The following is a 25150-nucleotide window of genomic DNA, read 5'->3' on the forward strand; positions in this document are numbered from 1 at the left end:
CACAGTGTTACCTACAGATGCTACGGCTCCAAAGGGCTCCAGCTGGCAGAGGTGTCACAGAGGAAAGACATGGAGGCAACAAATTACCTCATTCTAAGCCTCTTCATCTCCATGCCCATCGCCACGGGTCAGGCACTTGGTACCTTTTAATAAACCGGTCTCCTTGTATCCGGCCTCTCCCCTGTCTAGTTTATGTTGCACAGTACTCGTCATTCTTCCCAGAACCCAAATTTAATTTTCACTTTCTTAAAAGCCTTTAGCTTCCACCAGTAGCCACTGATAAAGACCAACTATTCGGCCTGGCATTTCAAGCCCTACACGTCTGGTCCAATGTACTCTTCCAGCCTCATTTCTCTTGAATCCAGTAACACTGTAGTCCCTGGTGTCTTGCAAAGAGATCTTTAACTTCCCTGCCTTTGCTCATGTCCCCTTCCTCACCTGTAGAAATCTTTCAAGGCTGAATTCAATGGTAATTAATCTTCTGATGCCATCACTTCCATGAAGTTTTCCTTGACCTCTACCTATCCTCCCCCTCCTGCCCTTGTCCCCAGCTAAGTTATCATCTCTAAGCTTCTACAGCACTTTCTCTAGACATTTCGTATAGTCCTTATCCTGCACTGCATATTAATAATGTGTACATTTTCCTCTATTACTAGATTATAAAGTCCTTGATAGCAAGCATATAGTAACCCAGTACAGTGACAAGGTTTGCTGAATGAATGTAACAAGAAGTCGCACAAGAGGCAAAGTCTACAAAGCAATATCAACAATTTTATGATGCCGCCCACAGGCAGACATTGAGAGCTGGAAGCTTAATCCTATTCCCTTGTGAAAAGCACTACAGTGCAGGAAATCTGTAGCTCTGCAGATAGGGCGGACTGTCCTGCAGAAAAGCCTCTCATGAGAGAAGAGGCCAAATGACTGAATCTAGGCAGGCAGAACACCCACTTTCAACCGACAATAATCAATGAGAGAAATGTCTAACCTTCTGCTTAAGCCATTAACAGAACTGTGCCATCCTCCACCTGGGAACCAAAATGTTCAGTCAGAACTTCCCACTCTCCCTGTACCCCTCCAACCTGTGCTAACCAGCAATGCACTGTCCAGACAGCAAGGAGAAACGCACTTAGAAATCACTCTTTTCTACTTTCATGGATTGAAATGAAACAAATTTGCAGTGGAAATGAACAACTGTCTCCATTAAGCTCCAAGCGATCTTTCCATTTTAAAGGTTTGAAAGCATAAGATCTAAGAAAATAGGCTGAGACTTACTCGTTTCAATTCAACCAGCTCTCAGGAAAACCAAGAAGTCCTGGAATCCCTGGTTAGGAGAGAAGACTCACCAACCACCCCTGCCCCACTCCAAGATCTGGGGGGCGCACAGGGCCACAGAGCTCAATTCTTCACATTTCCATCGCCCAGGAATACCCGCACTCAAGGATAAAAGACAATAAACGTGGACTAGCTTCAAATTGCAAGGCCTCAGTGACCTACTGTGGCCAGGATGAGTCAAGAAACCACTCAGGCCCTGAATCAGTAAGAGCTGATGGAAAAAGTCACACCTTCGTCCTTCCCAGCAGAAGGATCAACGAAGGTTGGAGTCTGCTCAGAGCCTCACCTTGACTAAGGAGCAGCGCCCGCATGTTTGTCCCAACAGGGGCTGACTTTCAATCGAAGCTATCTTTCACTCCTTATTAGGACATCATATTAATTATCCTATTAATGGTCTATTTGTAAATGTAAAGGATCATTGTGCAAGTAACAGGCCCACTTACAAAAAACTTTTAAATGTAGAAAAGGGGGGACTTCCCTGGTGGCGCAGTGGTTAAGAATCCGCCTGTCAACGCAGGGGACACGGGTTCAAGCCTTGGTCCGGGAAGATCCCACATGCCGCGGAGCAACTAAGCCCGTGAGCCACAACTACTGAGCCTGTGCTCTAGAGCCCACGAGCCACAACTACTGAAGCCCACGTGCCTAGAGCCGGTGCTCCTCAACAAGAGAAGCCACGAAGATCCCACATGCCGCGGAGCAACTAAGCCCGTGAGCCACAACTACTGAGCCTGTGCTCTAGAGCCCACGAGCCACAACTACTGAAGCCCACGTGCCTAGAGCCGGTGCTCAACAAGAGAAGCCACCGCAATGAGAAGCCCGCGCACCACAACGAAGAGTAGCCCCCGCTCACCACAACTAGAGAAAGCCCACGCGCAGCAATAAAGACCCAATGCAGCCAAATAAAAATAAATTAAAAAAAAAAAATTTTTTTTTAAAAAAGGGCAAAATCACCCTTAATCCCACCACGAATAATGCTAGACTTTTGGTAAATTTTCTCCCAGTATTTTTACAAATATAATCATAAGGTATCATATTACTGAACTGCTTTATAAAACTAATACCTTTCCCTAAAAACTTTTAAAATCAAATACATGCAAACATTTTTTTAAAAAAATCAAATGATACTTTCAATATTTACTGGATTATCTTTACTTTCCAAAATTCTAAAACAGCAAAAATCAGGCTACTTGAAATCAAAATTCAATCACTTGCCCCATTAAACCAACAGTGATAACATAAGGGATTAACAATATATTCAGTAAATTACATCACTCTTTAAGATTTTTGTGATGTGGACCGTATTTAAAGTCTTTATTGAATTTGTTACAATGTTGCTTCTGTTCTGTTTTAGTTTTTTGGCTGCAAGAGGCACGTGGGATCTTAGCTCCCTAACCAGGGATTGACCAGGGATCGAACCCGCACCCCCTGAATTGGAAGGTGAAGTCTCAACCACTGGACCACCAGAGAAGTCCCTACATCACTCTTAAGGTGTTAAATCAAGTGCTAACTGCTACCAGCTCAATTTCCAGCTAAACGTTATTTTTTGGGCTGTACCGCTCAGCTTGCGGGGATCTTAGTCCTCTGAGGACCAGGGATCGAACCGGCACCCTTGGCAGTGAAAGCACAGAGTCCTAACCACAGGGAATTCCCTCCAGCTAAACTTTAAATCCTATTCTAAATTGTCTCACTTAATGGCTTATCTGTTTGGGTGTTTCACTCTCCTCTGGGTAGGAGGGTGAGAAGAATTTGAATAAACTGAACAAACAGAAAAGTATTAGAGATGACTTAGAAAAACTACATAAATTTATTTTTATTTTTTAAAATTAATTATTTTTATTTATTTTTGGCTGCATTGGGTCTTTGTTGCTGCGTGTGGGCTTTCTCTACTTGCGGCGAGCCGGGGCTACTCTTCCTCGCGGAGCACGGGCTCTAGGTGCACGGGCTTCAGTAGTTGTGGCGCATAGGCTCAGTAGTTGCGGCTCACGGGCTCTAGAGCACAGGCTCAGTAGTTGTGGCGCACGGGCTTAGTTGCTCCTCAGCATGTGGGATCTTCCCAGACCAGGGATCGAACCTGTGTCCCCCGCACTGGCAGGCGGATTCTTAACCACTGTGCCACCAGGGAAGTCCTATTTTTCCTTTTTATTTTTTTCCAACATTTTTTTTTTGACATGGACCAATTTAAAAGTCTTTATTGAATTTGTTACAGTATTGCTTCTGTTTTCTGTTTCGGTTTTTTGGCTGCAAGGCATGTGGGAGCTTAGCTCCCTGGCCAGGGATTGAACCCACACCCCCTGTGTTGGAAGGCGAAGTCTTAACCACTGGACCACCAGGGAAGTCCCAAAACCACGTAAATTTAGAGACAATGGGGAGGACGTAGCTGACATTTTAATCCGTATCTATCTAGTTCCCCCCTGCTTCTAGAATCGTGCTTAGCATGGCCTCACTCTGACTCTACCTCCCCTGCTGCCACTGACCTGCTCCTCTTGCCAACAGCAAGCTAAACTCTACAGCAGGGTCAGCAAACCTTTTTCTGTAAAGGACCATATAGTAAGTATTTCACACTTTGAGGGTTAAAAGGCCAAACTGAGGATATTACGTACGTACTTAAACAAGAGAAAAAACAAATTTCCACAAATTTTTTATTGGTGAAAATATAATAATTGGCTACAATTTTTGGTAACACAGGTCTACTAATAAGAATGGATTTAGGGTGGCAGGAATAACATTTGCAAAGTTGGGGTTCCCTTTCACCAAAATTGGTTACGAATGTTCATCTGTTAATGCTGATTCTGTAATAAGCTTTTACTTATTTCACCTTTGAAAATGTCTTTTCACATAGACAGGTACTGACAAACGCTGTTATCATTCTACAAGCATGATTTTAATTGAGCATATTGGTCTTAGAAGACATTTATAGAATTCTATTAGTGTCTTGATACCTTTTTTTTTATATCTTTATTGGAGTATAACTGCTTTACAATGTTGTGTTAGTTCCTGTTGTATAACAAAGTGAATCAGCTGTAAGTATACATATATCCCCCCATATGATGCTTTTCTTTTAACTACTTCCGATTGAAGGTTTGGCATAAACTCATTTGCAAAGGTACATGGATTTTGAAATATGGAAATTTCCTTTGTATTCCTATCAAGATGCAAAATCACTGCTCAAACTATAATTTGTGTTCAGAAATCATATCCATGGTAGGGACTTCCCTGGTGGTCCAGTGGTTAAGAATCTGCCTTCCAATGCGGGTACGTAGGTTCGATCCCTGGTCAGGGAACTAAGATCCCACATGCTGTGTGGCACTGAGCCTGCGCGCCACAACTAAGACCCGACGCATCAACCGATCAATGAAATCATATCCATGGTAAATTTGTGTAGGGATAGAGATCTCACCTTTGTTTTAACTTCTGGCAGCAGAGAAAGTGTGTAAGGCAGTTTGACATGACTTATGTTTCAAACGTTAGTTGTCAAAATGACTTTACTGCAACATAAGGTTTGCATATAAGTGATGTTTTGCCTTATAATTTTAGGGTGAATTCATTAAGAAACATTATCAAGTCTGCAGCAAAAGCTAATTTCCAAAGCCATTCAGCATTCAGTAATAGTGGTTGAGAATGATTCTTCTTTCAGAAAAATTTCAATCTCAGCCCTGAACTCAAAAAATCAGAAGAAAACTTAACCACTGCTAAACTATCTAGTTGTGTAGTAGGGCATGCCAGAATATTCAGCTTCTATTTTTGATAAAAATTCATGGAATTGAGGATTGTTAAGTCCACAAGAGAGGGTGAAGCTCATCACTGATCGTAGCAGTTCAAGAACTCATGACAGATTCGAATATTTTCCACAGAGTCCCTGCTGATGAATAATACAATAACCACAGGCTTTAAACACCTTATGTTTTCATAAGCTTTGTAAATTTGTCCAATTAAATTTTTCTGCTCCACACATATTCCTACCATCATCAGTTGTAACAGGTATCAGCAGATTATACTTCAGGCCGTAGTGAATTAGTGTTTTCTTAATGTTTTTGAAAAGAAAATATCCTCAGCTGTAGTTGTTTTAAGTAGACTATTCATAGAAGCTACTTCTTCAGTCACTTCAAACGCGGCATTGACTTCATGAATAAAACTAAACAGTAGCTTCTGTTGACACATCAAGAGCCAAGAAAAACCACACAAAATCATTTGCCTTGTTTTCTAATTGACTACTGATGTTTTTCCCATTGACCTCAACATTTTGAGAAATTGTTCTTGCTGAAAGGCTGATGCTCTTAAACAAGTTTGTTTTCTCTGGACATGTTTCTTCAGCTTCTTCCCTCAAACATAATTTAATTAATTTGCTATCTGTAAATGGCTTTCCTTGCCTGGCTAACACATGAGCCACTCAGAAACTTACTTCAGTTGTAGCCTCGTCTTCATTTTTGTGAAGAAATTCTGCTGTAATGAAACAGTCTCTTTAGAATTTTCTAATTTTTCTGATCGTTGCCTTTCTATGAGTTGGGAATATTGTGACAACTACGTAGTCTGGTAATGTTAATGGATTCTTTCAGCACAGCTTTTTTTTTTTTTTTTTTTTTTTAAATTTTATTTATTTATGGCTGTATTGGGTCTTCGTCTCTGTGTGAGGGCTTTCTCTAGTTGCGGCAAGTGGGGGCCACTCTTCATCGCGGTGCACAGGCCTCTCACTACCGCGGTCTCTCTTGTTGCAGAGCACAGGCTCCAGACGCGCAGGCTCAGCAATTGTGGCTCACGGGCCCAGTCGCTCCGTGGCATGTGGGATCTTCCCAGACCAGGGCTCGAACCCGTGTCCCCTGCATTGGCAGGCAGATTCTCAACCACTGCGCCACCAGGGAAGCCCCTGCGCCACCAGGGAAGCCCTAGCACAGCTTTTTAATTACAGATAGCTTTGCCAACTAATTCAGTGACAAGAAAATCCATACTCCCCTGTGCCCTAATAACACGACATTCCAAGTCCATTCTTCTCTTCTCGTTTTGACGGGATACTTAGGCACTGGTAATAAAGAATAAATAAAACATTGTGGTATGCTGACACACATGGCGCTGGAAAGACTGTCAAGTTGTACCTGTGTCACCATGATTTGTAGCGCACTGAAGAGCAATGCAGAGCAACAGTCTGGTCTCCATCAGAACTACTGAATTCTGTGGTTAAACTGCAAAAGCAGCCATAGACAATACCTAAACCAATGACCGTGGTTTCCAATAAAGCTGTATTTATGGATGCTGAAAATTAAATTTCTTTTTTATTTTTTGGGCCACACGGCATGTGGGATATCTTAGTTCCCCAACCAGGGATCGAACCCACACTTCCTGCATTTGAAGCACAGAGCCTTAACCACCGGACTGCCAGGGAAGTCCCGAAAATTAAATTTCATATAATTTTCATGTGCCGTGAAATATTCTTTTTCAACCATTAAAAATGTAAAAACTATTCTTAGTACACGGGCCATACAAAAGCGGGCAGCAGGCTAGATTTGTCATACGAGCCATAGTTTATTGATCTCTGCTCAACACACCATAGCCTCCCCTCATTTTTGACCTCCATACTTTCAATCATGTTGCTCCTGTGTCTGGATCACCCTTCTGGCTTCTCTCTGCATAAGAGTTTCTTGCCCTGCCCAGTGGTATTAATTGCCCTCTCTTCCATGTTTCCACCACACTGTGTGAATACAGCAGGTATGGCCCCACCACAGTTGATTTCAACTGCTTTGTATACAGCCAGGTCTATTCATCTTTGTACCCCTGCACAAAGCCAGCTTGTAGCAGGTGTTCAGGACGTGTTTGTCCAAGAAAAAGCAAAAGTGTTAAAGCATCCCAAGTGGCACAAGCCTGGTCCACAGCAGCTATGTACTGACCCAGCAAAACACAGACAAGCAACTTAGATGCTTCTCCTGGCAATTAAGAAATCAGTAACTTCTCTAGCTACCTTGCCCACAAAGTCTGCACAGCCTTGTTCCTCACCCTCAACACTAAATTTAAGATCTTCAGCTTCACATGCAGACTAGAAAAGCAACCAGTGGGATGGCTCACTCTGTAACTGCTGCTGAGAATGTGCAGAGATAAACAGAGATGTATTAAATTCCTTTTTCTGTTTCCTCAAACAACTAAAAGGTATTATGATGACTATTTGGCAAAAGCTGGGTACAAACTAGAGCTATATTAAGTGAAAGAAAAAAAATATATATATATAACTGGACAATTAGGTAAACTATATGCAGAAAGAAAAACTGGAAAACTACATCCAGTATTATTGATTTTAGTGGTTATCGTGGCTTTTCCAAAATTAAATGAAAGATGTATGATGCTAATAAGTCAGAAGAGTTCTTTTAAGTTAAAAGTGAACTGTGGTAAATCTTTTTGTAAAACAAATGACTGTTAGAATCTCATCCTGCTTATGATTTGTAAAGTCTGATTGGATACATATGTAAAATGGTCAGATGTGAATAAAAAGGCACATAGGCAAGACAATGATGGCCTCTGGAGAAGCAACAGGAAGAGATGGTATGTGCTCGGGACTTGATCTGTGAGCCCAACAAAAAGGGGGCAACAGACAGAGCTGACAGTAGAAACCCACCCCTGACACCCTGCAGACTGAAGGTCATGGCTCTGCTCCAGAGGAGCCAGCTGCTCTCCTGGCTAGTCAGTGGTCACCGCTCATGAGACTCACACAGGGGTAGCAGAGCTCTGGCCACGTGACAGATGTACCCATATCCCTAATAAGCCACCGCTGTTCATCTTTATTACAGCTAGTTTTATTAAATCCAAATTTCATCTATTTCAAGCAATAATCAAGCTTTATCATGGAAACAGAATCTTAAAATGCGAGAAATGGTCCTGTTCTTAAATATTCCATATTGAAATCTAGCCACAATGTGATAGGATTCTGAAACTAGCAAAGGAAAGAAAAAACAAAACAAACAAAAAAACCCAAAAAATTCCAGTCACTGTCGAAGACAACATTGTGGTGTCCAAAGGCTCAAATGACACTTATCTATAATCTACTGTTTTCCATATTTATATTAACCCTACTGGCTACTTTTTTTTCCCCATACATAACTCCTATAAAGAAATTTAGTCACAGAGCTCATAGTTCATGACTTACCAAAGATTCTTCATTTTTAAGTTTGAGAATAAAATCTTTTTTAACTTCAAGGAGAATATTGTAAGAGCAGATAAGCAGTAGATTAAGAATCCTAAATTACTTATCCAAGTGTGTGTGTGTGTGTGTGTGTGTGTGTGTGTGTGTGTAAAAATAAATATTTCTTACAATTTGCTGAAAAATCTTTCCTCATTTTTGAAGAGCTTTAGGTAAACTATTAGTTCTGGATTCAATGTTTGTAAGGATATACATACACATTCTGTTTTGACACCAAACATAACCCAGAAACCATACAACTTTATGACAATAACCACACTAGTAGGAGTTACCAAAAAAAATGGCTTTTTGAAAAAACAATGCCAAATAAAGCTAAAATTGGTTATTGGTAAATATTTGGACAATTATTTGTCCAAATCTTTATTTAAGATAAGATAACGTGCTATCTCCTGAAGTGATCCTGGTTTAGAACACTCCGGCAGAAAAAGCAAGCCCAGATAGTATTATTCAGGCAAACAAAATAAGCATCTAGTGAATTTCTGCATGTGTCTAAACCTTTAAGACAGGCTTTAATCCTGTAATTGCACTTAAGCAAGCAAACACTTTAAGGTGGGGTGGAGTCACTCACAGGCAAATGATTTCAGCCCATTCTCACTGGGAAAGAGCTGATACCTGTGACATGCATGTCCCGGCCCCAAGAACTAACAAGAACCATGAACGGTGCAACGCTGGTGTTCCTGGTTCCTTCTGTCTATAATTTTCTCCTTGCCCTAAGGATCCTGGAACTGGTAAAATTGAGGAAAGTTCATGTAATCAGTGACTCAACATCACTGATTTTGGAGAACATGTGAGGGATACTGAAAACCCTGGTTCATTCCCTAAATTAGATAACACCTTGTTTCGATTCCAAGTTTTCCTGTAAACAGCTGGCCTCAAAAGCTTCCACTATGACAAACATTTTAGTATAAAGGTTTTAACTGATGTGTTATTTTGAACACTGTTTTCTGTACAACAGTCTTTATCCCTGAAACAGTAGTTTGCTGAGAACACAAATTCATTGTCTGAGATATATAACCCGGCTGATGGAGGCTATAAGAACTGCGAATGAAGTGAAATTCGAATGGATACAGAAGAGAGGCGTGTGCTCTGAGGACAACACGGACCCACAGGCTGTTGAAGGAGGCAGCAGTGCAACTGAAAGCAGTAACCTGAGCACTGTTCAGATACTGATAAGAATAGTACTTACACTGTGCTAAGTGCCAGGCACGGTTTTAAGCACTTTACATACATTAACTCACTTAATCCTCATAACTACCCCTTGGCACAGGTATTATTGGTATCATCAGGAAACTGACACACAAAGAGGGAAGTCACTTGCCCAAGGTCCCACAGCTAGTAAGCGGCAGAGCTGGCCTTCAAACCCAGACAGTCTGGTCCTAGAGTCACTAGTCTTAAACACCACGCTGTTAACTATGCTTTTCTTAAATGAGCTACAGGAAAAACAAGAGTAGTAACAACAAATAAGCATAAGTGGCTCTCTAGAAGCTGTTGAAAGTATGTCCAGGAGTTTTTGACAGGCCATAATTACAATACCATAAAATAAGTTACTAAAAACAAAAACAGAAATGTTAACTTCAATGTACTCTACTGGATATTTAATATTCATTTTATGTATTCATTATAAAAGTTCAATAGTAAAATCTGTTCTGTTTGGTTTTAAATAAGAAAATATAAGTACAAGTTTCTAATTTATGTTGTTTGACTTACACAAATCCTAAACTGGCAGGCTACCAGATGCTTGGCACCTCTTAGCAGTAGAAGTGAAATAAAAAAGATATAGTAATGTTCTTACCAAAATTAATAAAAGCTCAGATATAAAAACTACTACTTAAAATTTTTAAGTCATAAAACACCAGGCCAAATGTTTTTATCAACCTCTTCCTTCCTAAACATAACTATCTCTCTTCAGTGGGGTAGTTTTGTGAATAGGCCAAAATTTCATAGGAAGGTGGGAACATGGGTCTTCCCCTCCTCATTAGAAGTCACTTTGTTAGGACTTATGGTGGCCATATGTTGTTTCAAATACTAATAGGAAACAAATGAGTCAACTTATGAACACAAAAAGCAAACTGTGATGTAAAGAATAAGGAAAGGGAGGAAAATAAGCTCAGATATGACATTACGATACTATCACAGGCCTTAGTATCTTCTTTGTCTCCTAAATAAATTGAGCCACCAACAGGAAAAAGGTCACCTCACAGAGAACGCTATGAGATTTTTAAGTTGCTAGACTCCTTTCCATCTTCTCCTCCTCATCAGCTCTTGATACTGCTGTCAAATTCTACACACTGGCAAAGAAAAAAGGGGTGAAAGTTGAGGGATTTTATAGAGAAAATATTAAAAGTTTGTTGTGATTATTTGAATGAAAATATTATAGCCATTGATATCACTTTAAATGCCTAAAACACATGGCCTATTCTTACAGAAATGCCCATGTGAACATCAGAACAATCATCACAATACCTGATGAACAGAAACAATTCATTTTAGTAGAACAGCAACCTCTTCTACCTCCCACCCACCCTGGGAAGTAAACACAATTCATTTTATGAAAGTATTGGGAAAAGTGTGCTTGTTCTTTATAATGGTTATCAATTCAGAGACAATTTAAAGTACAACTACCAACAACTAGGAGTCTCAAACTTGCTGAGTATTCACTTCTTAAAAGAATCTCCTCAGACTTACAACATGGAGGCATTCGCCTAGAATGGATACACGGAGACGAAGCCATTGAGAAGGCCGGGAAAAGGGTGCCAAGAGCTCTTCACAACTGCAGGCTTTCCCGTGCTGAATGATGCTGCCGAGCCCTGACAGCCCATGTGTCTAAGGCCCCTCTAGTTGCAGGGACTCATATACACTGATTATAACCACCCTTTTTTTCAAAAAAATTGAGATGTAACTTATACAACATAAAAATTCACCATTTTAAAGTGTACATTTCATTAGTTTTTAGTATATTCATCATGTTGTGTAACCATCATCATGGTCTGATTCCAGAACATTTCCATCCCCCCAAAATAAACCCCATACCTATTTTCATATGCAATGATTTTACCCAAACTTTCTCCGTAGATCTCTCTGTTGCCCATGCAGGTATTTTAAGATGGCTGGCTGGGGTGAATCTATAGAGTATCTATATGGTAAGAAAACAAGAAAACTACATTGTCCAGAAGGATACTGAACGCAAATCCTTGGCATTTTTAGCAATTAGGCTAATGTAATTTTTATATATTGGCTAAGAATGGCAGAGAAACTTACATTCAACATCCATCTTCACATAACACATTAGTGTGCCCCAAAATTCATCCAAGGTGTTAAAAGAAGGGAAGACAATCTACTATGATTAGCCATAACTGTCCATAGTTGTAATTTCAAAATATAGAAGATGCATATGTGGGAAAACCTCCTTTAGTATCAAGCACAGCTGGATCAAAAAAACAAAAAACAAAATGAAAAACTTTATGATTAAGCAAATATTGTCCCCACTTGGGAAAATAATCCCTAGATCAGTTCTCTATTTAAAGTAATGTAGCTTTAAATGCAACCTTACTCTTATCAGTCTTCTAACCTAGAGTCTCTCCTAATGAGAAAAATAACCTTTAGGCAAAGGTCTCGTAGGAAAGCCTGCAGATGTGCGGTGCTCAGGCTGTTGCAGGCCTCTCATTACCTAAGTGAGCTCACGGCTTCTAAGACACACAGGAAGGAGACCTCACCTTCAGGCATCAGGGTGTTGAAAGCGGGAGGAAGTAGGTCCACGAGGGTGTCTTGCTTTTGTGCACTTATCTGGGGTGCTATTTGCAGAGAAGGAGCTCCTTTATAGAGTGTGCCCAAGATGGATTTCTCTAAGTTGCTCTCAGAGTTGTCCAGCTGCCCTCACCAATAAGCCACAGTCTTTGTAGGTTGATAGAAACCACCAGTCAAAGCAGATGCATATGGATTGTGGGGAAGCCTTCTTTAGTATCTAACATAGCTGGATTAAAACAAAAAAACTTAACCATTAAGCAAATCTTCACTTTAATCATTAATTTAGATTATAGCAAATATCAACTAGGTGCTAAAATTGAGTCTACCCTTAGCATGGGCACTTAACACTTATTAATGGGGATTTTGTGGACTTGCCTGAAGGCCACAGTGAGCTCTCAATTTCTGTCCTGCAAGAAATTAGTTCTCCTTGATAAACAAGTAAACAAGATCCAGAAATGTTTATTGGTAATTTAACTCATTCTTGCTGAGGCTGCTAAGCAATGCTTCCAATGACTTCCACTGTGCAACAAGTTGTGCTCTAGTAATGTATTTACAAAGTTACTGCAATCTGCAATAATGATTTAAATACTGTTCATTGCCTGGATTTTCCAAAACACAATCAGACGCAATCAAGTGAAGCTCATGACATTTACATAATGTATAAACTAACAAATTTCCCTCAAAGTAGCTTATCTATGGAAGTACTGCTACATTATTCTTCTTTAAAGATGCCCAGGAAACAGTCCTAAATTAAAATGACACCTGGCTAGATGAGGGTATAAAGCACTTATCCTCTGTCTACCTATAAGAAATCACCCAGTGGCCAGAAACCTCCAAGTAACCGTCAATAAACCAGAATTTCATTTTCCTTTAATAAGAGAGAATTAAGAAGTCTGAGAATCAACTGCAGGTAAAAGAATCCAAAAATGATTTAACGTCTTTGAGGTTTATATCCTCTTATAGGGTCAAAATAATGAGGTCAAAAACTTAATTTTTTTTTTTTTGGCCGTGCTGCGCGGCTTGTGCAATCTCAGTTCCCGGACCAGGGATTGAACCCGGGCCATGGCAGTGAAAGCACCAAGTCTTAACCACTGGACTGCCAGAAAATTCCCAAAACTGGGAGTTTTTTGACCACACCACGCAGCATGCGGGATCTTAGTTCCCACTGGGGGTTGGACCTGTGCCCCCTGCAGTGGAAGCGCAGAATCTTAACCACTGGACGGCCGGGGAAGTCCCAAAACTGGGATGTTTTATTAAAGATGGCAGGTTTTTTGGTGACCTTTCAGCTATACACTTTTAACAATATAATTGTTATGTAGTAAAAAAGCCCAAAGTTAACTAAATTTGTAGATACATTTCAGAATGTAAATTGTTCCAAAATTTCCCATTCTTCAGTCTGTTTTTATAAAACTCTTCTAAAATATAAGATGGACTTGTTCTAAATAAAGCTGCATTAAATGTCGAAAAAAATAGACAAATTACCTAGCAAGAGGTCACGTGGTTCTTGTGTTGAAAAGTACTAATACATAAATATTATCATTTTACTTAGTGCTAATCAAATACTTGGAACTGTACAACAGAGGAAATTCTGATATAACCGTTATCTAAAAGGGATGAATTCCTCAAGTCTAGCACAAGTGCCCGCTACACCAATTTTCTGAAAGGATTAATTCTAAGTTTCCCTTAAAGTAAGAATATTCAACAGTTTAAAAAAAGAAAACAAACAAAATAATTATCCTTCAAACTATGTTACGAATAATCCTCTTGGTTTGGGAAAAGGAGGGCTCAAACTCTAGGACTTTAGTTGTGGTATAAGAATAAAGGGCAAGAAGCAAGCCAACAGGAACACAATTTTTGCTTTTGATGGATTCAACTGTGTTTGCCAAGACTGACATTATGATGAGTGGGATTCAATTTTAATGCAAATCTCTTCTAGATTATTGCAAAATTAATGCATGTCACATAATCTCAAATAACATCAGGTACAAAAAAATACACAAAATTAACGTATAAGAAAGTTTTAAAATGTAAAAAAAATTTGACAGGTAAAAAAATACAAACATTCAAAAAAAAAAAGGAGTCTGTATTCAACAATGGGATCAATGCAATAGATAAGGTCATATTCAGGTTGGAACAAATTCTGGAAATTCATGCTACAAAAGAGAATGAAAAAAATGCTCGGCAGCTCAAAATTTTATAGCAAATATCGAAATCAAAATTAAAATGTTCGTGTCTCCTAACCCCCAAGGAAAACAAATGGGTCCACCTTAAATAAATAAACTCAGAGCCAACAAGTGTACTCGTGCCATCACCAGTGTCCTCATGCTCCCTGCTCCTCAGACCTGAGTGAAGCTTTCCAAATCATCAAGGTTTCTGAATGCCCGTAAATCTACCAAGAAAGACAACTGACTTCTATCTCTGATTTTTGGACACACACACACACACACACACACACACGCACACACACACACGCACACACACACACACACAGAGGAACAGATAATAGAAAATAAAGAGATGGGAACACCTCCAACCTCCAACCACCCAATCAGGCCTGGGCTTTTCATCTGCTGCTAAGCCACTTTAAGAGCCCAGACTGATTACTCTGTACTTACCCACAAGGAATGGAAAGACAGATTTTAAACAAATGAGCATCAAGAGGACAAAGACTCATATTAACACACACAGCTGCTGACTTGTTTCATCTCTCAATTCCAAAATGATTAGAAAGCCTTTCTAATATAGACTCCATAGTATACTCAATGACAACACAACACAGAAACAGAGGTTGCTGAAACCAAGATTCACATAACTCAAAATGTTATCGGTATTTTTCTGAAAAAACGTGATCTGAGCAACCAGTGATTATAAATAAGTTCCAATAAGGTGAAGTTTGCAGATTTCCAAATCAAGACCCTACTGTTGCTTGACCACACCATTCATCTGATCACTGAATTCTCTGAGATAAGACCAGCTCACCAAAGCCAGCGGCAGGATTGCAGAAAGAACTCAATCTTTCTTACTCAATTGCAGTAAGAAAGCAATGCAAATGGCCATATTAGAAAAGTTATAGTTAACATGAGTCAGACTTAAGTCCACAAAAAGTTTCAAATGATTTCAACCAATAACAGAGAATCTCACGAAGAAGCCAATACACTTCCTAAACTCGATGTTCCCTAATACCAGAAGAGTTTCCCAATGGGTCTCACTTCCATCAGTGACAAACAAGCGCTCCTGTTGTCTACTTCTTTCTACTCCAACACATGCTTCTTGCTCTTAGTTCACCAGACAGCATTACTGTGTTGCCCTTAAGGGCTGTTCAACCCCCAGCTTCCAAAATCTCCAGCAAGACTGAGGTACACTTGGGGATCCTTCTAAACTTGCACACAACTTGGGAGACGAAGGGGATGTGGGGCACTCAAAGAGCATCAGGGAAAATGGAAACCAACATTGTGCTTAACAGGAGGGCCTGCCTCTTTTTCTCTTTCTTTCTCGCAAAGCATCTAGCACTAGATAGTTGCTTAAAGTGCCTTGAGAGGAAATATTATAAAAAGACGACAGGGACCTACATTTAGACACAAGCAGATTCCCAGGAAGAGGCTTCCCATCTTACTGGACTCTCGTAGCATCAGCATTTGGGGCTCCCTCTGATGCCACATTTGGCTTGGGCCTGAGGACACATTCGGACCCCATCAGCCTCGGGATCCCTGACTAGGGCTGGGTCAACTGTTTAAGTGAATTCAAGCAAGAGTGACCTCTGTGGACAACACACGGGCCTCACGGACACAAAAGGCCTCCTGTGCACACTACATGGGTCGCCTGACAAGACTTCACGCTAACGGTCATTTATAAGCGGGTCTAGGGCTGGCCCCTTAGGAACTCATTCTAGTCGCATCTTAGACTTCTTATCGCCCCAGAAGTGCCTGGGATTGTGGTTTTATGGTCTGAGGAACAGTTAGGCCTCGAAGGCCCGGCCTAAGATGTGTGCACTCCGCATCCCAAGCTCCCGCCTTCCCCACTCGGCGGCGGGGACCGGGATTCCCGCCCCTCGGCCGACCAAAGGTTGGTGGCAGTTGAAGGCAGTTGGGACCGGCCCCAGCAGGTTGGAACCGGTCTGGGCCGGGCCGGAGGAAGAAGGGGGGAGGGAGAGGCCGCCTCGCGCTCTCCCTGCGCGCGTGACTCACGCTGGCCGCTGACGTCAGGCGTGCGCGCGCGGCGGGGGGGGGCTCTACGTACGTGTAGTGCTGCGGTTTCTCGGGCTGTGCCTGCAGCACCTGAGCGGTAGCGGCCGGGGGCGCCGACGAAGCTGCGGAGCCGCCGGGCCCTGGGCCCTTCGACATGGTCCTGTCTTCCTGCCTCTTCGCCGCTCCCCTTTTATTATTCAGTCTGCGCGGTCCGCGCCGAGGCCTCAGTGCGCCTGCGCCGCGCCACGAGAACGTGAAGACCCCCCGCACGGCAGCAAGGGTTGCTGGGAGTTGTGGTCCCAGGTTCGGCTGGAATTTTACCGTCAGCAGAGGGTTGCTGCCGAAGGAACGGACCACAATACCCAGGGATCCTTGCAGACGGTGTCCCGGATGCTGAGGGCCCACGACGGTTTCTGGGGATTGCAGTCCGGCTGCGTTTCTTAATTGCGGGTTTCCAGGTTCGTAGGGGAGCCTTTCCCTGAAATTGGAGCCCCTGGAGTAGAAGAGGCCCAGAGCTAGGGAGGGCCTACCGACTGCTGGGAAACGGTTCCAAGTGTAATTGCACTGCCAACAGTGTAACAATTACCTCGCCTCCGTACTTAGCACACCCTGGGCTCGGTTCTGATGCCGGCCCTGAGCAGTGGGCCTTTGAGCTTCAGGCACCTGGAGTCCGCCAACATCCTCATTCCTGCAGTGGGACCAAGCTGAGAGGCGTGAAGGAAAGTCTGCCCGTTGGAAGTCAGCTTAAGAAACCTTTGATAACGAAGAGCTACACTACACAATACTCTGTTCCTGCGCCTTTGCTGAGGCGCTCCGTAAACCTTTACCAGCCCTGAAACCTGGAACTCCACGACTTGGGTCCCTTCTCAACTCGACACCTGGCTTGACCAACTTGTTTCCAGTACATTAAGGGCCAAGGACGAATTTAATCTCCGTCTAGCATAGTCTCAGGTACACTGGCAAGTTGCAGGGGCGTGGAGAAGCATCACAGTGTACAGAGGAAGGACATGGGTTTGAGTAGGGAGTGCGATTTATAATCCACTCCAGTTTCCTGCTGCGGATGCCAGCGTTTCTACTGGTGAAAATGTCTCCTACCCGCTTCCCGCCAGTTGGGCGAAGTTCTTCATAGATATTTTAACATTTGTTATTTAACTTTGTTTTCCATATTGAATCTATTTAAAACCATTGTTTTACAGACTAATTTACATTTTATTAGATAACGTTAACTAATGTTAATCTCATTAAAGAAACACATTCCGAATAACGAATAACCTTACGGGTGAAGCAGGGTGGGGTGAATGGAAAATTGTTAATGTTTTAAGACTGATACATATCTATTTTATTTTGTTACGAGTAATTTCACATCAGAAGCCAAATTGTCAGCCTACAAAGTTGAGAAACTGGTATTTCTTAAACATGTCAAATCAGTTGTTTAACCACTAGGGGCATTTGAAGATGAAAAATTCCAAAAGGACAAAAAAGTTGTGTATTGCTTTACTCCTATTATTAAATCCAAATAATTGGCATATTTGTTATCCCTAAAATACCCAAGTGTGATTTGAATGAAGAAATGTAGTTAAGAGTGCTAGATTTTAAATAAGGGTATACCATGAGCTTCAGAATAAGTGTGTACTGGTAGAACTGGGAGATGATATCATCCAAACTGCTTAATTTACAGAAGAGGAAACCAAAACTCAGAGAGGTTAAGTAACCTGTGCGAAGTTACTCAGCAAGTCTGACAGAACAGGAACTAGGACAGTAGCCTACATGCTGCATCATGTTTTGCATTGTTTTGAGTGTATTAACATTTTCAGTTGTTCCCTATTTCCTGTGTTGCTTTTCCTCCCCTGCATCCACTTAGGAAAAAGAAAAACATAGCGATAAGACGGCCAAGTAAGAGGGACAAACTGTTTCCACTAATCATCCTTAAATGGATGCATGTAAATTCATACCTAGTTTCTCCTGGAGCAGTTTTAGTTCTTCTGTAGTAATTAGCAAAACTGGGGACGGGGATGGGGGGCGCGGCGGATAACTAGACTGTTTCTCCTGTAGAAAGCATGGGACAGACAGGGTTCTGGATCTCCTAGAAAAGCCTTGGAACACAAAATGGGTGATAATTCAGGAGCCCATTCCTTCTCCAGGCCATCTGAGCAGTCAAAAAAAGATGACAGGGTATTTTTCTGGTTACATCCCAGGACATTTGACAGCCTCTTACGTGAGATGTAACCAGCGCCCTGTTTCTCGGCTTTACCCAGGTTCTGAGAACAGGGCATCTTGGTTTGTCTTCTCAGTCTGGCATGAATGAAACAGCTTAATTTTTCCCCTACCCTAAACTTTGGGCAGAAGGCAGAAAACTAAAGTTGATTGAATTATCACATAAAAGTTTAGATATATAATAATTAAATACATACTGTGCGTGTTATGATTGAGAGGGCTGAAATAACAAGAGGAATTTGGAAATAGAGGTTGGGTCAAAGGTGTTTTTTGTCATAGCTGCTTTTTCAAACTGCATTTTTTTTCTCTCACTATTGATGGTGAGGGGGAACTCGCGTCAGGAGTAAATTTTTGAGATATTTGTATTTATGTATAATAATTCTCTGAGTTGAAATCTATATGTACCTGGTTTTGCTGCTTTTTTATTTTAATTAAAATATTCGGTGAGGGACTTCCCGGGCTCTCCAGTGGTTGGGGCTCCGCGCTTCCACTGCAGGGGGCGCGGGTTCCATCCTTGACCGGGAGCCTGAGATCCCACATGCCGCACGGCACGGCCAACAAATAAATAAATAAGTTCGGTGAACCCAGAGTAAGAACTGCGGAGTAGAATGCCCAAGGCTCTGTTTCAATTTTCTGAGCTTTGTTCGGCGGGTCTTAACCTTAAGCCTGCTTTGATATTTTATATAACTGAGTCACCTGAAAAACTAAACATTAAAATCAACTCAAGACATTTAGGCAAAGGTAGGGATTACCATTTTTATACATTTGTCCTGTTTCTTCAGAAGTAACACATTCCAGGATATACCATTAAATACAAGTGAACGTATTTAGTTTTCTTTTGTTTACTCTTTATGGACATGCAAATACTGTTTTAGAACTGACTATTCCCATTCTGGCTGTAGTTATTTCGTTCAGTTGAATTACATAATTTTAAAAATATGTTGCTTAGTGGGTTACTTCTTGTTTAAGCATTTTGAAATCACAAAGTATTTTGTGATGGTCTAAGAACATACAAAACTGTACTTCTAAAATAATTTATTGACATTTGTTTTTTTGTATCTATTATTTACCCCTCCCCACCCAACCCCACCAAACAAAAGAACTCCCTTTTGATTAAAATGTATATGCCTGATATATAAAATACTTGGTTAGATAACATGATTTACTGAATTCTAATTCTCATTTACACTACGTACCTATCAAAATGTTAATGAAAAGTAATCACAGGGAATACTTTTTTTTTTTTATATTGGAAAATATTTACAAAATTTTCGTTAAAGAAACCTCTCCTCCTCCTGCATTGTATTAGCTTGATGCAAATAAGGTTAGGCTCCTTCCCGTCCCGACTCTTAAGTCCTGATAGGGACCAGTGCAATTCATTTGCATTGACTTTCTATTGTAGAGCTTTGGAACCAAGGGAAGGATCCAAACATAGCTACATTTTATCCAATCAGAAGAGCCGCTTAGTGCTAAACTCTGATTCGTCCATTCCGCTTTCCAGTCATCCAATCATTAGGCCACTTTAACAGCCAATCAGTGGTCTAGATGTCCGCCAATCAGCGAACGGGTCCGAAGCACGGCCTTTGTGTCGGGGGATGTCAGCGCGTCGGCGAAAGCGTCAGCCAATAGAAAAAGTCGTTGGTGTATGCAAATTAGGGTCCTATGACGCAGAGACGCAGCGTGAAGCGTGGGTATAAAAACGGAGGCATGGGGGGGCCTGGAACGCAGAGCGGTTTGGTCGTTAGTCGGAGGAGCTTCTTCTATTAGTTCGGCGACTGCGGCTCTTCATTGGGCAGCAGGAGCGGCGCGGCTGTCGGAGAAGCGGCGTAAAATTTCGGCATTGGGTAAGTGTTCTTGGGTTTACGCGTGACATGAGGCCTTGTCAGCCGTTGGTGTCGCGGGCCGCGGCTGTTGAGAGCCGAGTGCCGGCTGCTGCGGGCTGCCCAGGCTGCTTGCTGGTGCCGGCGTGGGGGGGACGGTTGGTTTTCCCTTGGGGCTTCGTTCCGGAACCATGTCTCCGCCTCTTTCCCGCTGGTGATTCAGAGGTCCCGACGCCGGGTTCCGGGCAGCCGGGCCTCCGCCCGTCGAGGAGGGGAAGTGACTCCTCCCCGCGCCCCCCCCTCCCGGGGGAGGCTGTTGCTACTTGCAGCCTGAGTCATTAGGGGAGGGGGAGGAGGCGGCAGCCCTCGGCCATCTGCCGCCCGCCTTGGGGCGCGAGGAGGCGGGAGGGCAGGGGCGCCGGGCGTCCCGCCCCCTGCACTCCCGCCGCCGCATCCCGGGAGGCGAGCGTCGCGGCCCCGGAGTCAGGGATTTGTTCCGCAGGTGAAAGAAAATGGCCCGAACCAAGCAGACTGCTCGTAAGTCCACGGGTGGCAAAGCGCCCCGCAAACAGCTGGCCACGAAAGCGGCCAGGAAAAGCGCTCCCTCTACCGGCGGGGTGAAAAAACCTCATCGCTACAGGTAGGCAGCGCGGCAGGAAAACAATGACTCGGCGGCGCGCCGCGAGCGGGACGCTTCCTGCTGCTTGATCTGCGCTCACGGTTAACCGGTGTCCCTTTACGCCCTCCTCTTCGCTTCAGGCCCGGGACCGTTGCGCTTCGAGAAATCCGTCGTTACCAGAAATCCACGGAGCTTCTGATCCGGAAGCTGCCTTTCCAGAGGTTGGTGAGGGAGATCGCCCAGGATTTCAAAACCGACTTGAGGTTCCAGAGTGCCGCCATTGGTGCGCTTCAGGTGAGGTGGCCGAGGCTGCGTGTAGCCGGGGCGGAGGGCTTGTGTGCGGTTCTCCTCCTTGGAGAGCGTTAATAGTGTGGCTCTTGTCCTCAACAGGAGGCTAGTGAGGCGTACCTGGTGGGTTTATTTGAAGATACTAATCTGTGTGCCATCCACGCTAAGAGAGTCACCATCATGCCCAAAGACATCCAGTTGGCTCGCCGGATACGGGGGGAGAGAGCTTAAGTGAAGGCAGTTTTTATGGTGTTTTGTAGTAAATTCTGTAAAATACTTTGGTTTAATTTGTGACTTTTTTTGTAAGAAATTGTTTATAATATGTTGCATTTGTACTTAAGTCATTCCATCTTTCACTCAGGATGAATGCGAAAAGTGACTGACTGTTCACAGACCTCAGTGATGTGAGCACTGTTGCTCAGGAGTGACAAGTTGCTAATATGCAGAAGGGATGGGTGATATTTCTTGCTTCTCATGATGCATGTTTCTGTATGTTAATGACTTGTTGGGTAGCTATTAAGGTACTAGAATTGATAAATGTGTACAGGGTCCTTTTGCAATAAAACTGGTTATGACTTGATCCAAGTGTTTAACAATTGGGGCTGTTAAGTCTGACCATACATCACTGTGATAGAATGTGGGCTTTTTCAAGGGTGAAGATACAAGTCTTAACCACAGTGTAACTTACAGTTTCCTTATTAAAAAAAAAAAGTAAACCTGGCAGCTATAGAATACACTATGTGCATTTATAATAGCTATTTTATATATTGTAGTGTCAACATTTTTAAATTAAATGTTTTACATTCACATGTGGTGGGGAGTCTTGTCATTAAGGTGTGTGTAATATAGAGTCCGGTTGGTTTTCTCCTAACTAGACTGCACTTGTTTTTCATACGTAGTAAAATGCTTTGCGCATTATACCTTGCATAAGTCCTCATTCTACCACATGTTGACTAACCCTCTAGCTGATAATGCAGACACTAACGGGGGGATTTATTTATAAGGGCTCTAGAATATAATACAAGTTATTCACACCAGCATCATCTGTCACTAATAATAGTAGTTAGTGCAGCTTTTCTTTGTGTTGTGGTTGGTCTCATAACTAGGTTGAGTTTTTCTCTGCCAAGAGGGAACAGTACCAAACTTCTTTTCCTTGTGGAGTTTGTATTATAATAACCCTTAGGCTAAACTTGCTGTGGGGGAGGGACACACAGCTTCAGCTCATGGAACCTCTGCCGGTTAAAATGGTGTCAATCTGGTATAAGGTCCTGGGAAAAATCACTTCATAAAGATGGCTTTCTAAGTGGTTTTAAAATTTATCCTTCTATTGAAGTTTTCAGGTCAATTATGTATGTTGACTAAATTTACAAATAAACTTGTTTATCCAATTAAGTGTCAAAAACCTAAATTGAATGTTGAAAGCTTAATACATCCTTTATTTAGGTCCTTTAAGTTTATTTCAGGTTTTGCTTGGTAGACAAAGGAAGCATATTTATTTACAGAAATATTTCTACAAAGCATGTAAACAGCTCTTTGCTCTATAAAAATGCCATGACAGCTGTATATGCAGTGTGGGCTTAAGACTGTATTAATATGCTTCTCCCCCCTGCGCCTCTGTTGTGAAGGAAAGTAAATTTCTTTGAAATGCCGGGACTCAAATTTGGGGTCTGTTCCTGAACCTGTTTATGAAGCACATTTATAGATCTCTTCATATAGCGAGTTATTTTAACACAAGCCCACAGGTATAGAATCTTAAGTTAGTCTAAGCCGCTTTTTCAGTATGAAACTAGTGTTCTTGACCAATGATGGCCACCAGTGAAGCATAGTATGTCAGCAAGACATGGGCACAAGAACCACACCAATCAGACAAAAGAATTCTGTATAATTTGAAGTCAGTAGCTGGAGGAAGTCTCTATGCTCTGATAAAACAGTTCGGTGGGGTTTTTTTTTTAAGTTTGGGCTAGTTTCAAATTTAGGGTTTTAAGGGGTTTAGGATTGGAAAGAGGCAAGTCAGATTAGGATTGGGAATCTTGGTAATTTAGTGAGCTTTTTATGAGGTGTCAAAATCTGATACAGTATAATGAACTGGTTTCCTAGAAGGTGCATCATAATGAGTTCTGGAACCAATTCTGACAATTTACCTGCATTGTTCTTGTGAAGGACATTGCAATCCTAGCCAGTGGAATGTGGTGTGGAGTGTCTGGCAGTCCCAAACACAAGTAGAGAAACGGCTATGGCGATGCGTCTCCTTGAGTTACCCCTCGAGCTAGAGTAGGCGACAAACTTCCTCACCAGGTCTGCATCCCAAGGTAGGATTTTACGGGGCAGCTTGGACTCTGCTAAAATAGTGCAACTTACACTTCCATACTTCTAATTTTTAAGCCGACAGGCAGAAATATTTTCTGGTTCTAGGAAACTGCCCACATGTTGTAATACCCATGGGTTTAAGTGGTAAAACAGTCTGAAGAGAAAAGCAAGCAAAAATTGGAGCTGATGAAGGCATCCTGTGCTGTTGATGGATGAGACAAAAATAAAGTTTTTAAAGTTTAGACTTTCTCATCTTGTTAATGGTCTTCATTTGGATGATAATGTTTTTCTTTCACAAAGTTTTGTGGGGGAAATGTCCAGAAAGCCTTGCCTTCTGACGCAGCTGGTGGTGGGTGGGGGAGTGCATTCCTCAGCTCTGGCGCTCCCCCTACCTGGTTCCTTGCAAGCACTGTTTCTTGCCTGGTGTCAGGTGTTGGGGCTGGGGTCTGCCTCAGTAGGAAAGCAGGCCCCTTCTGGAACACTTTCAGGTAGGGCAGCAGAGGGTGGACACAGTCCAGTCAGCTGTGTGCCACTGGACCCGCAGGAAACTCCAGGGCTTGCCCTTAAGCTTCTGCAGGCGAGGGCCAGCCTAGCCTGCCTGTGGACGCGACAGCACAAGGTCAGGGATCAGTGCCTCAGGCCTGTGGCCAACCTGCCCTGCCACAGAGAAGGACGAGGGGTAGTTTTCAGCACACCCTTCTGTAGCGGTCGTCTCACTGTGGGTAGCGTGGCCCGCTAGGCCCAAGAGCCTTGAGCCTCCGCCCTGGGCATCCCACCCTCACCCCCACCTCCCCATCCGTTAACAGTCACTTCACCACAGCAGTCACAGCGCGTTTCCCTGGGTCCCACCTCGGGCGCTGATACGAGAACACAGCTGAGCTCCACGTGCTCTGTCTGCGCTCCACGGCCTCTTCCTTCCCTCAGCCCATTGGCCGTCGCACCTGTCTCTGTAGGCGTTCCTCAGGGATGTCAGCAGCCCAGACCCTTCCATCAAGCTGGGCCTGGCTTCTGGCCAGCAGCTCCAGCACAAGCAGCCAGCCTTCCACCTACCTTCCTGAAGGCAAGGCTGGAGGAAGGCAGGAAGGAAGAACTGACCCTTGCCCAGGTTGCTAACCCAAATCCCTGCAGCCTGCTCGGAAGGCGAATGTCCTTGGGCCAGGTGGCTGGCCTTTTGGCTCCCTGACCCCTTTGTCAGCAGGTCTGGGGAGTGAGCAAGGCTGTGGGCCGAGGTGGGTGGGTGCAGCTGGGACAGCTTTGGGTATATTCACAGAGGCTGTGCTGTGAGCAGGGACCAGAGGCTGTTGTCCTCCCTCCTGGGGTGGGTGGAGAGGTGCTTGCTCCCTGTGGTCCTGCCTGCTGCCCAGCTGCCCCTGGCAGTGAGGGATCCCACCCCGACAATCACCGTTGTTCCAAGCAGAGTCATGGGACTTGGGTGTGATGTGTCCCGAGCCTGTCCTGGTGTCCT

At 43.0% G+C, this 25150-nt stretch overlaps 2 protein-coding genes across 5 annotated transcripts in view; one reads left to right on the forward strand and one right to left on the reverse strand.

Moving 5' to 3' along the window:
* The window catches only part of UNK (unk zinc finger), a 34303-nt gene extending 17655 nt beyond the window's left edge, over positions 1-16648 (reverse strand). For 2 of the 4 annotated variants that reach the window (XM_007185702.2, XM_007185705.2), the window contains exon 1: positions 16490-16648. In XM_007185702.2, the coding sequence (XP_007185764.1) occupies positions 16490-16593 (104 nt within the window). In that variant the 5' untranslated portion in view covers positions 16594-16648. Of the gene's footprint in view, positions 1-11539; positions 11643-11767; positions 11934-12222; positions 12480-16489 lie in introns of all 4 variants that reach the window. The other 2 variants (XM_007185703.2, XM_007185704.2) reach the window with 2 other exon arrangements.
* Positions 16649-20342: 3694 nt separating this feature from the next.
* On the forward strand, positions 20343-23927 carry LOC103017106 (histone H3.3A). Its single transcript, XM_007185700.3, has 4 exons — positions 20343-20495; positions 20974-21111; positions 21231-21384; positions 21481-23927. The coding sequence occupies exons 2-4, from the start codon at positions 20984-20986 to the stop codon at positions 21607-21609; spliced, it is 411 nt and encodes a 136-aa protein (XP_007185762.1). The 5' UTR covers positions 20343-20495; positions 20974-20983; the 3' UTR covers positions 21610-23927.
* Positions 23928-25150: the final 1223 nt, after the last annotated feature.

Source organism: Balaenoptera acutorostrata, chromosome 20 (genome assembly GCF_949987535.1).
Source record: "Balaenoptera acutorostrata chromosome 20, mBalAcu1.1, whole genome shotgun sequence".
Taxonomy (NCBI): Eukaryota; Metazoa; Chordata; class Mammalia; order Artiodactyla; family Balaenopteridae; genus Balaenoptera; species Balaenoptera acutorostrata.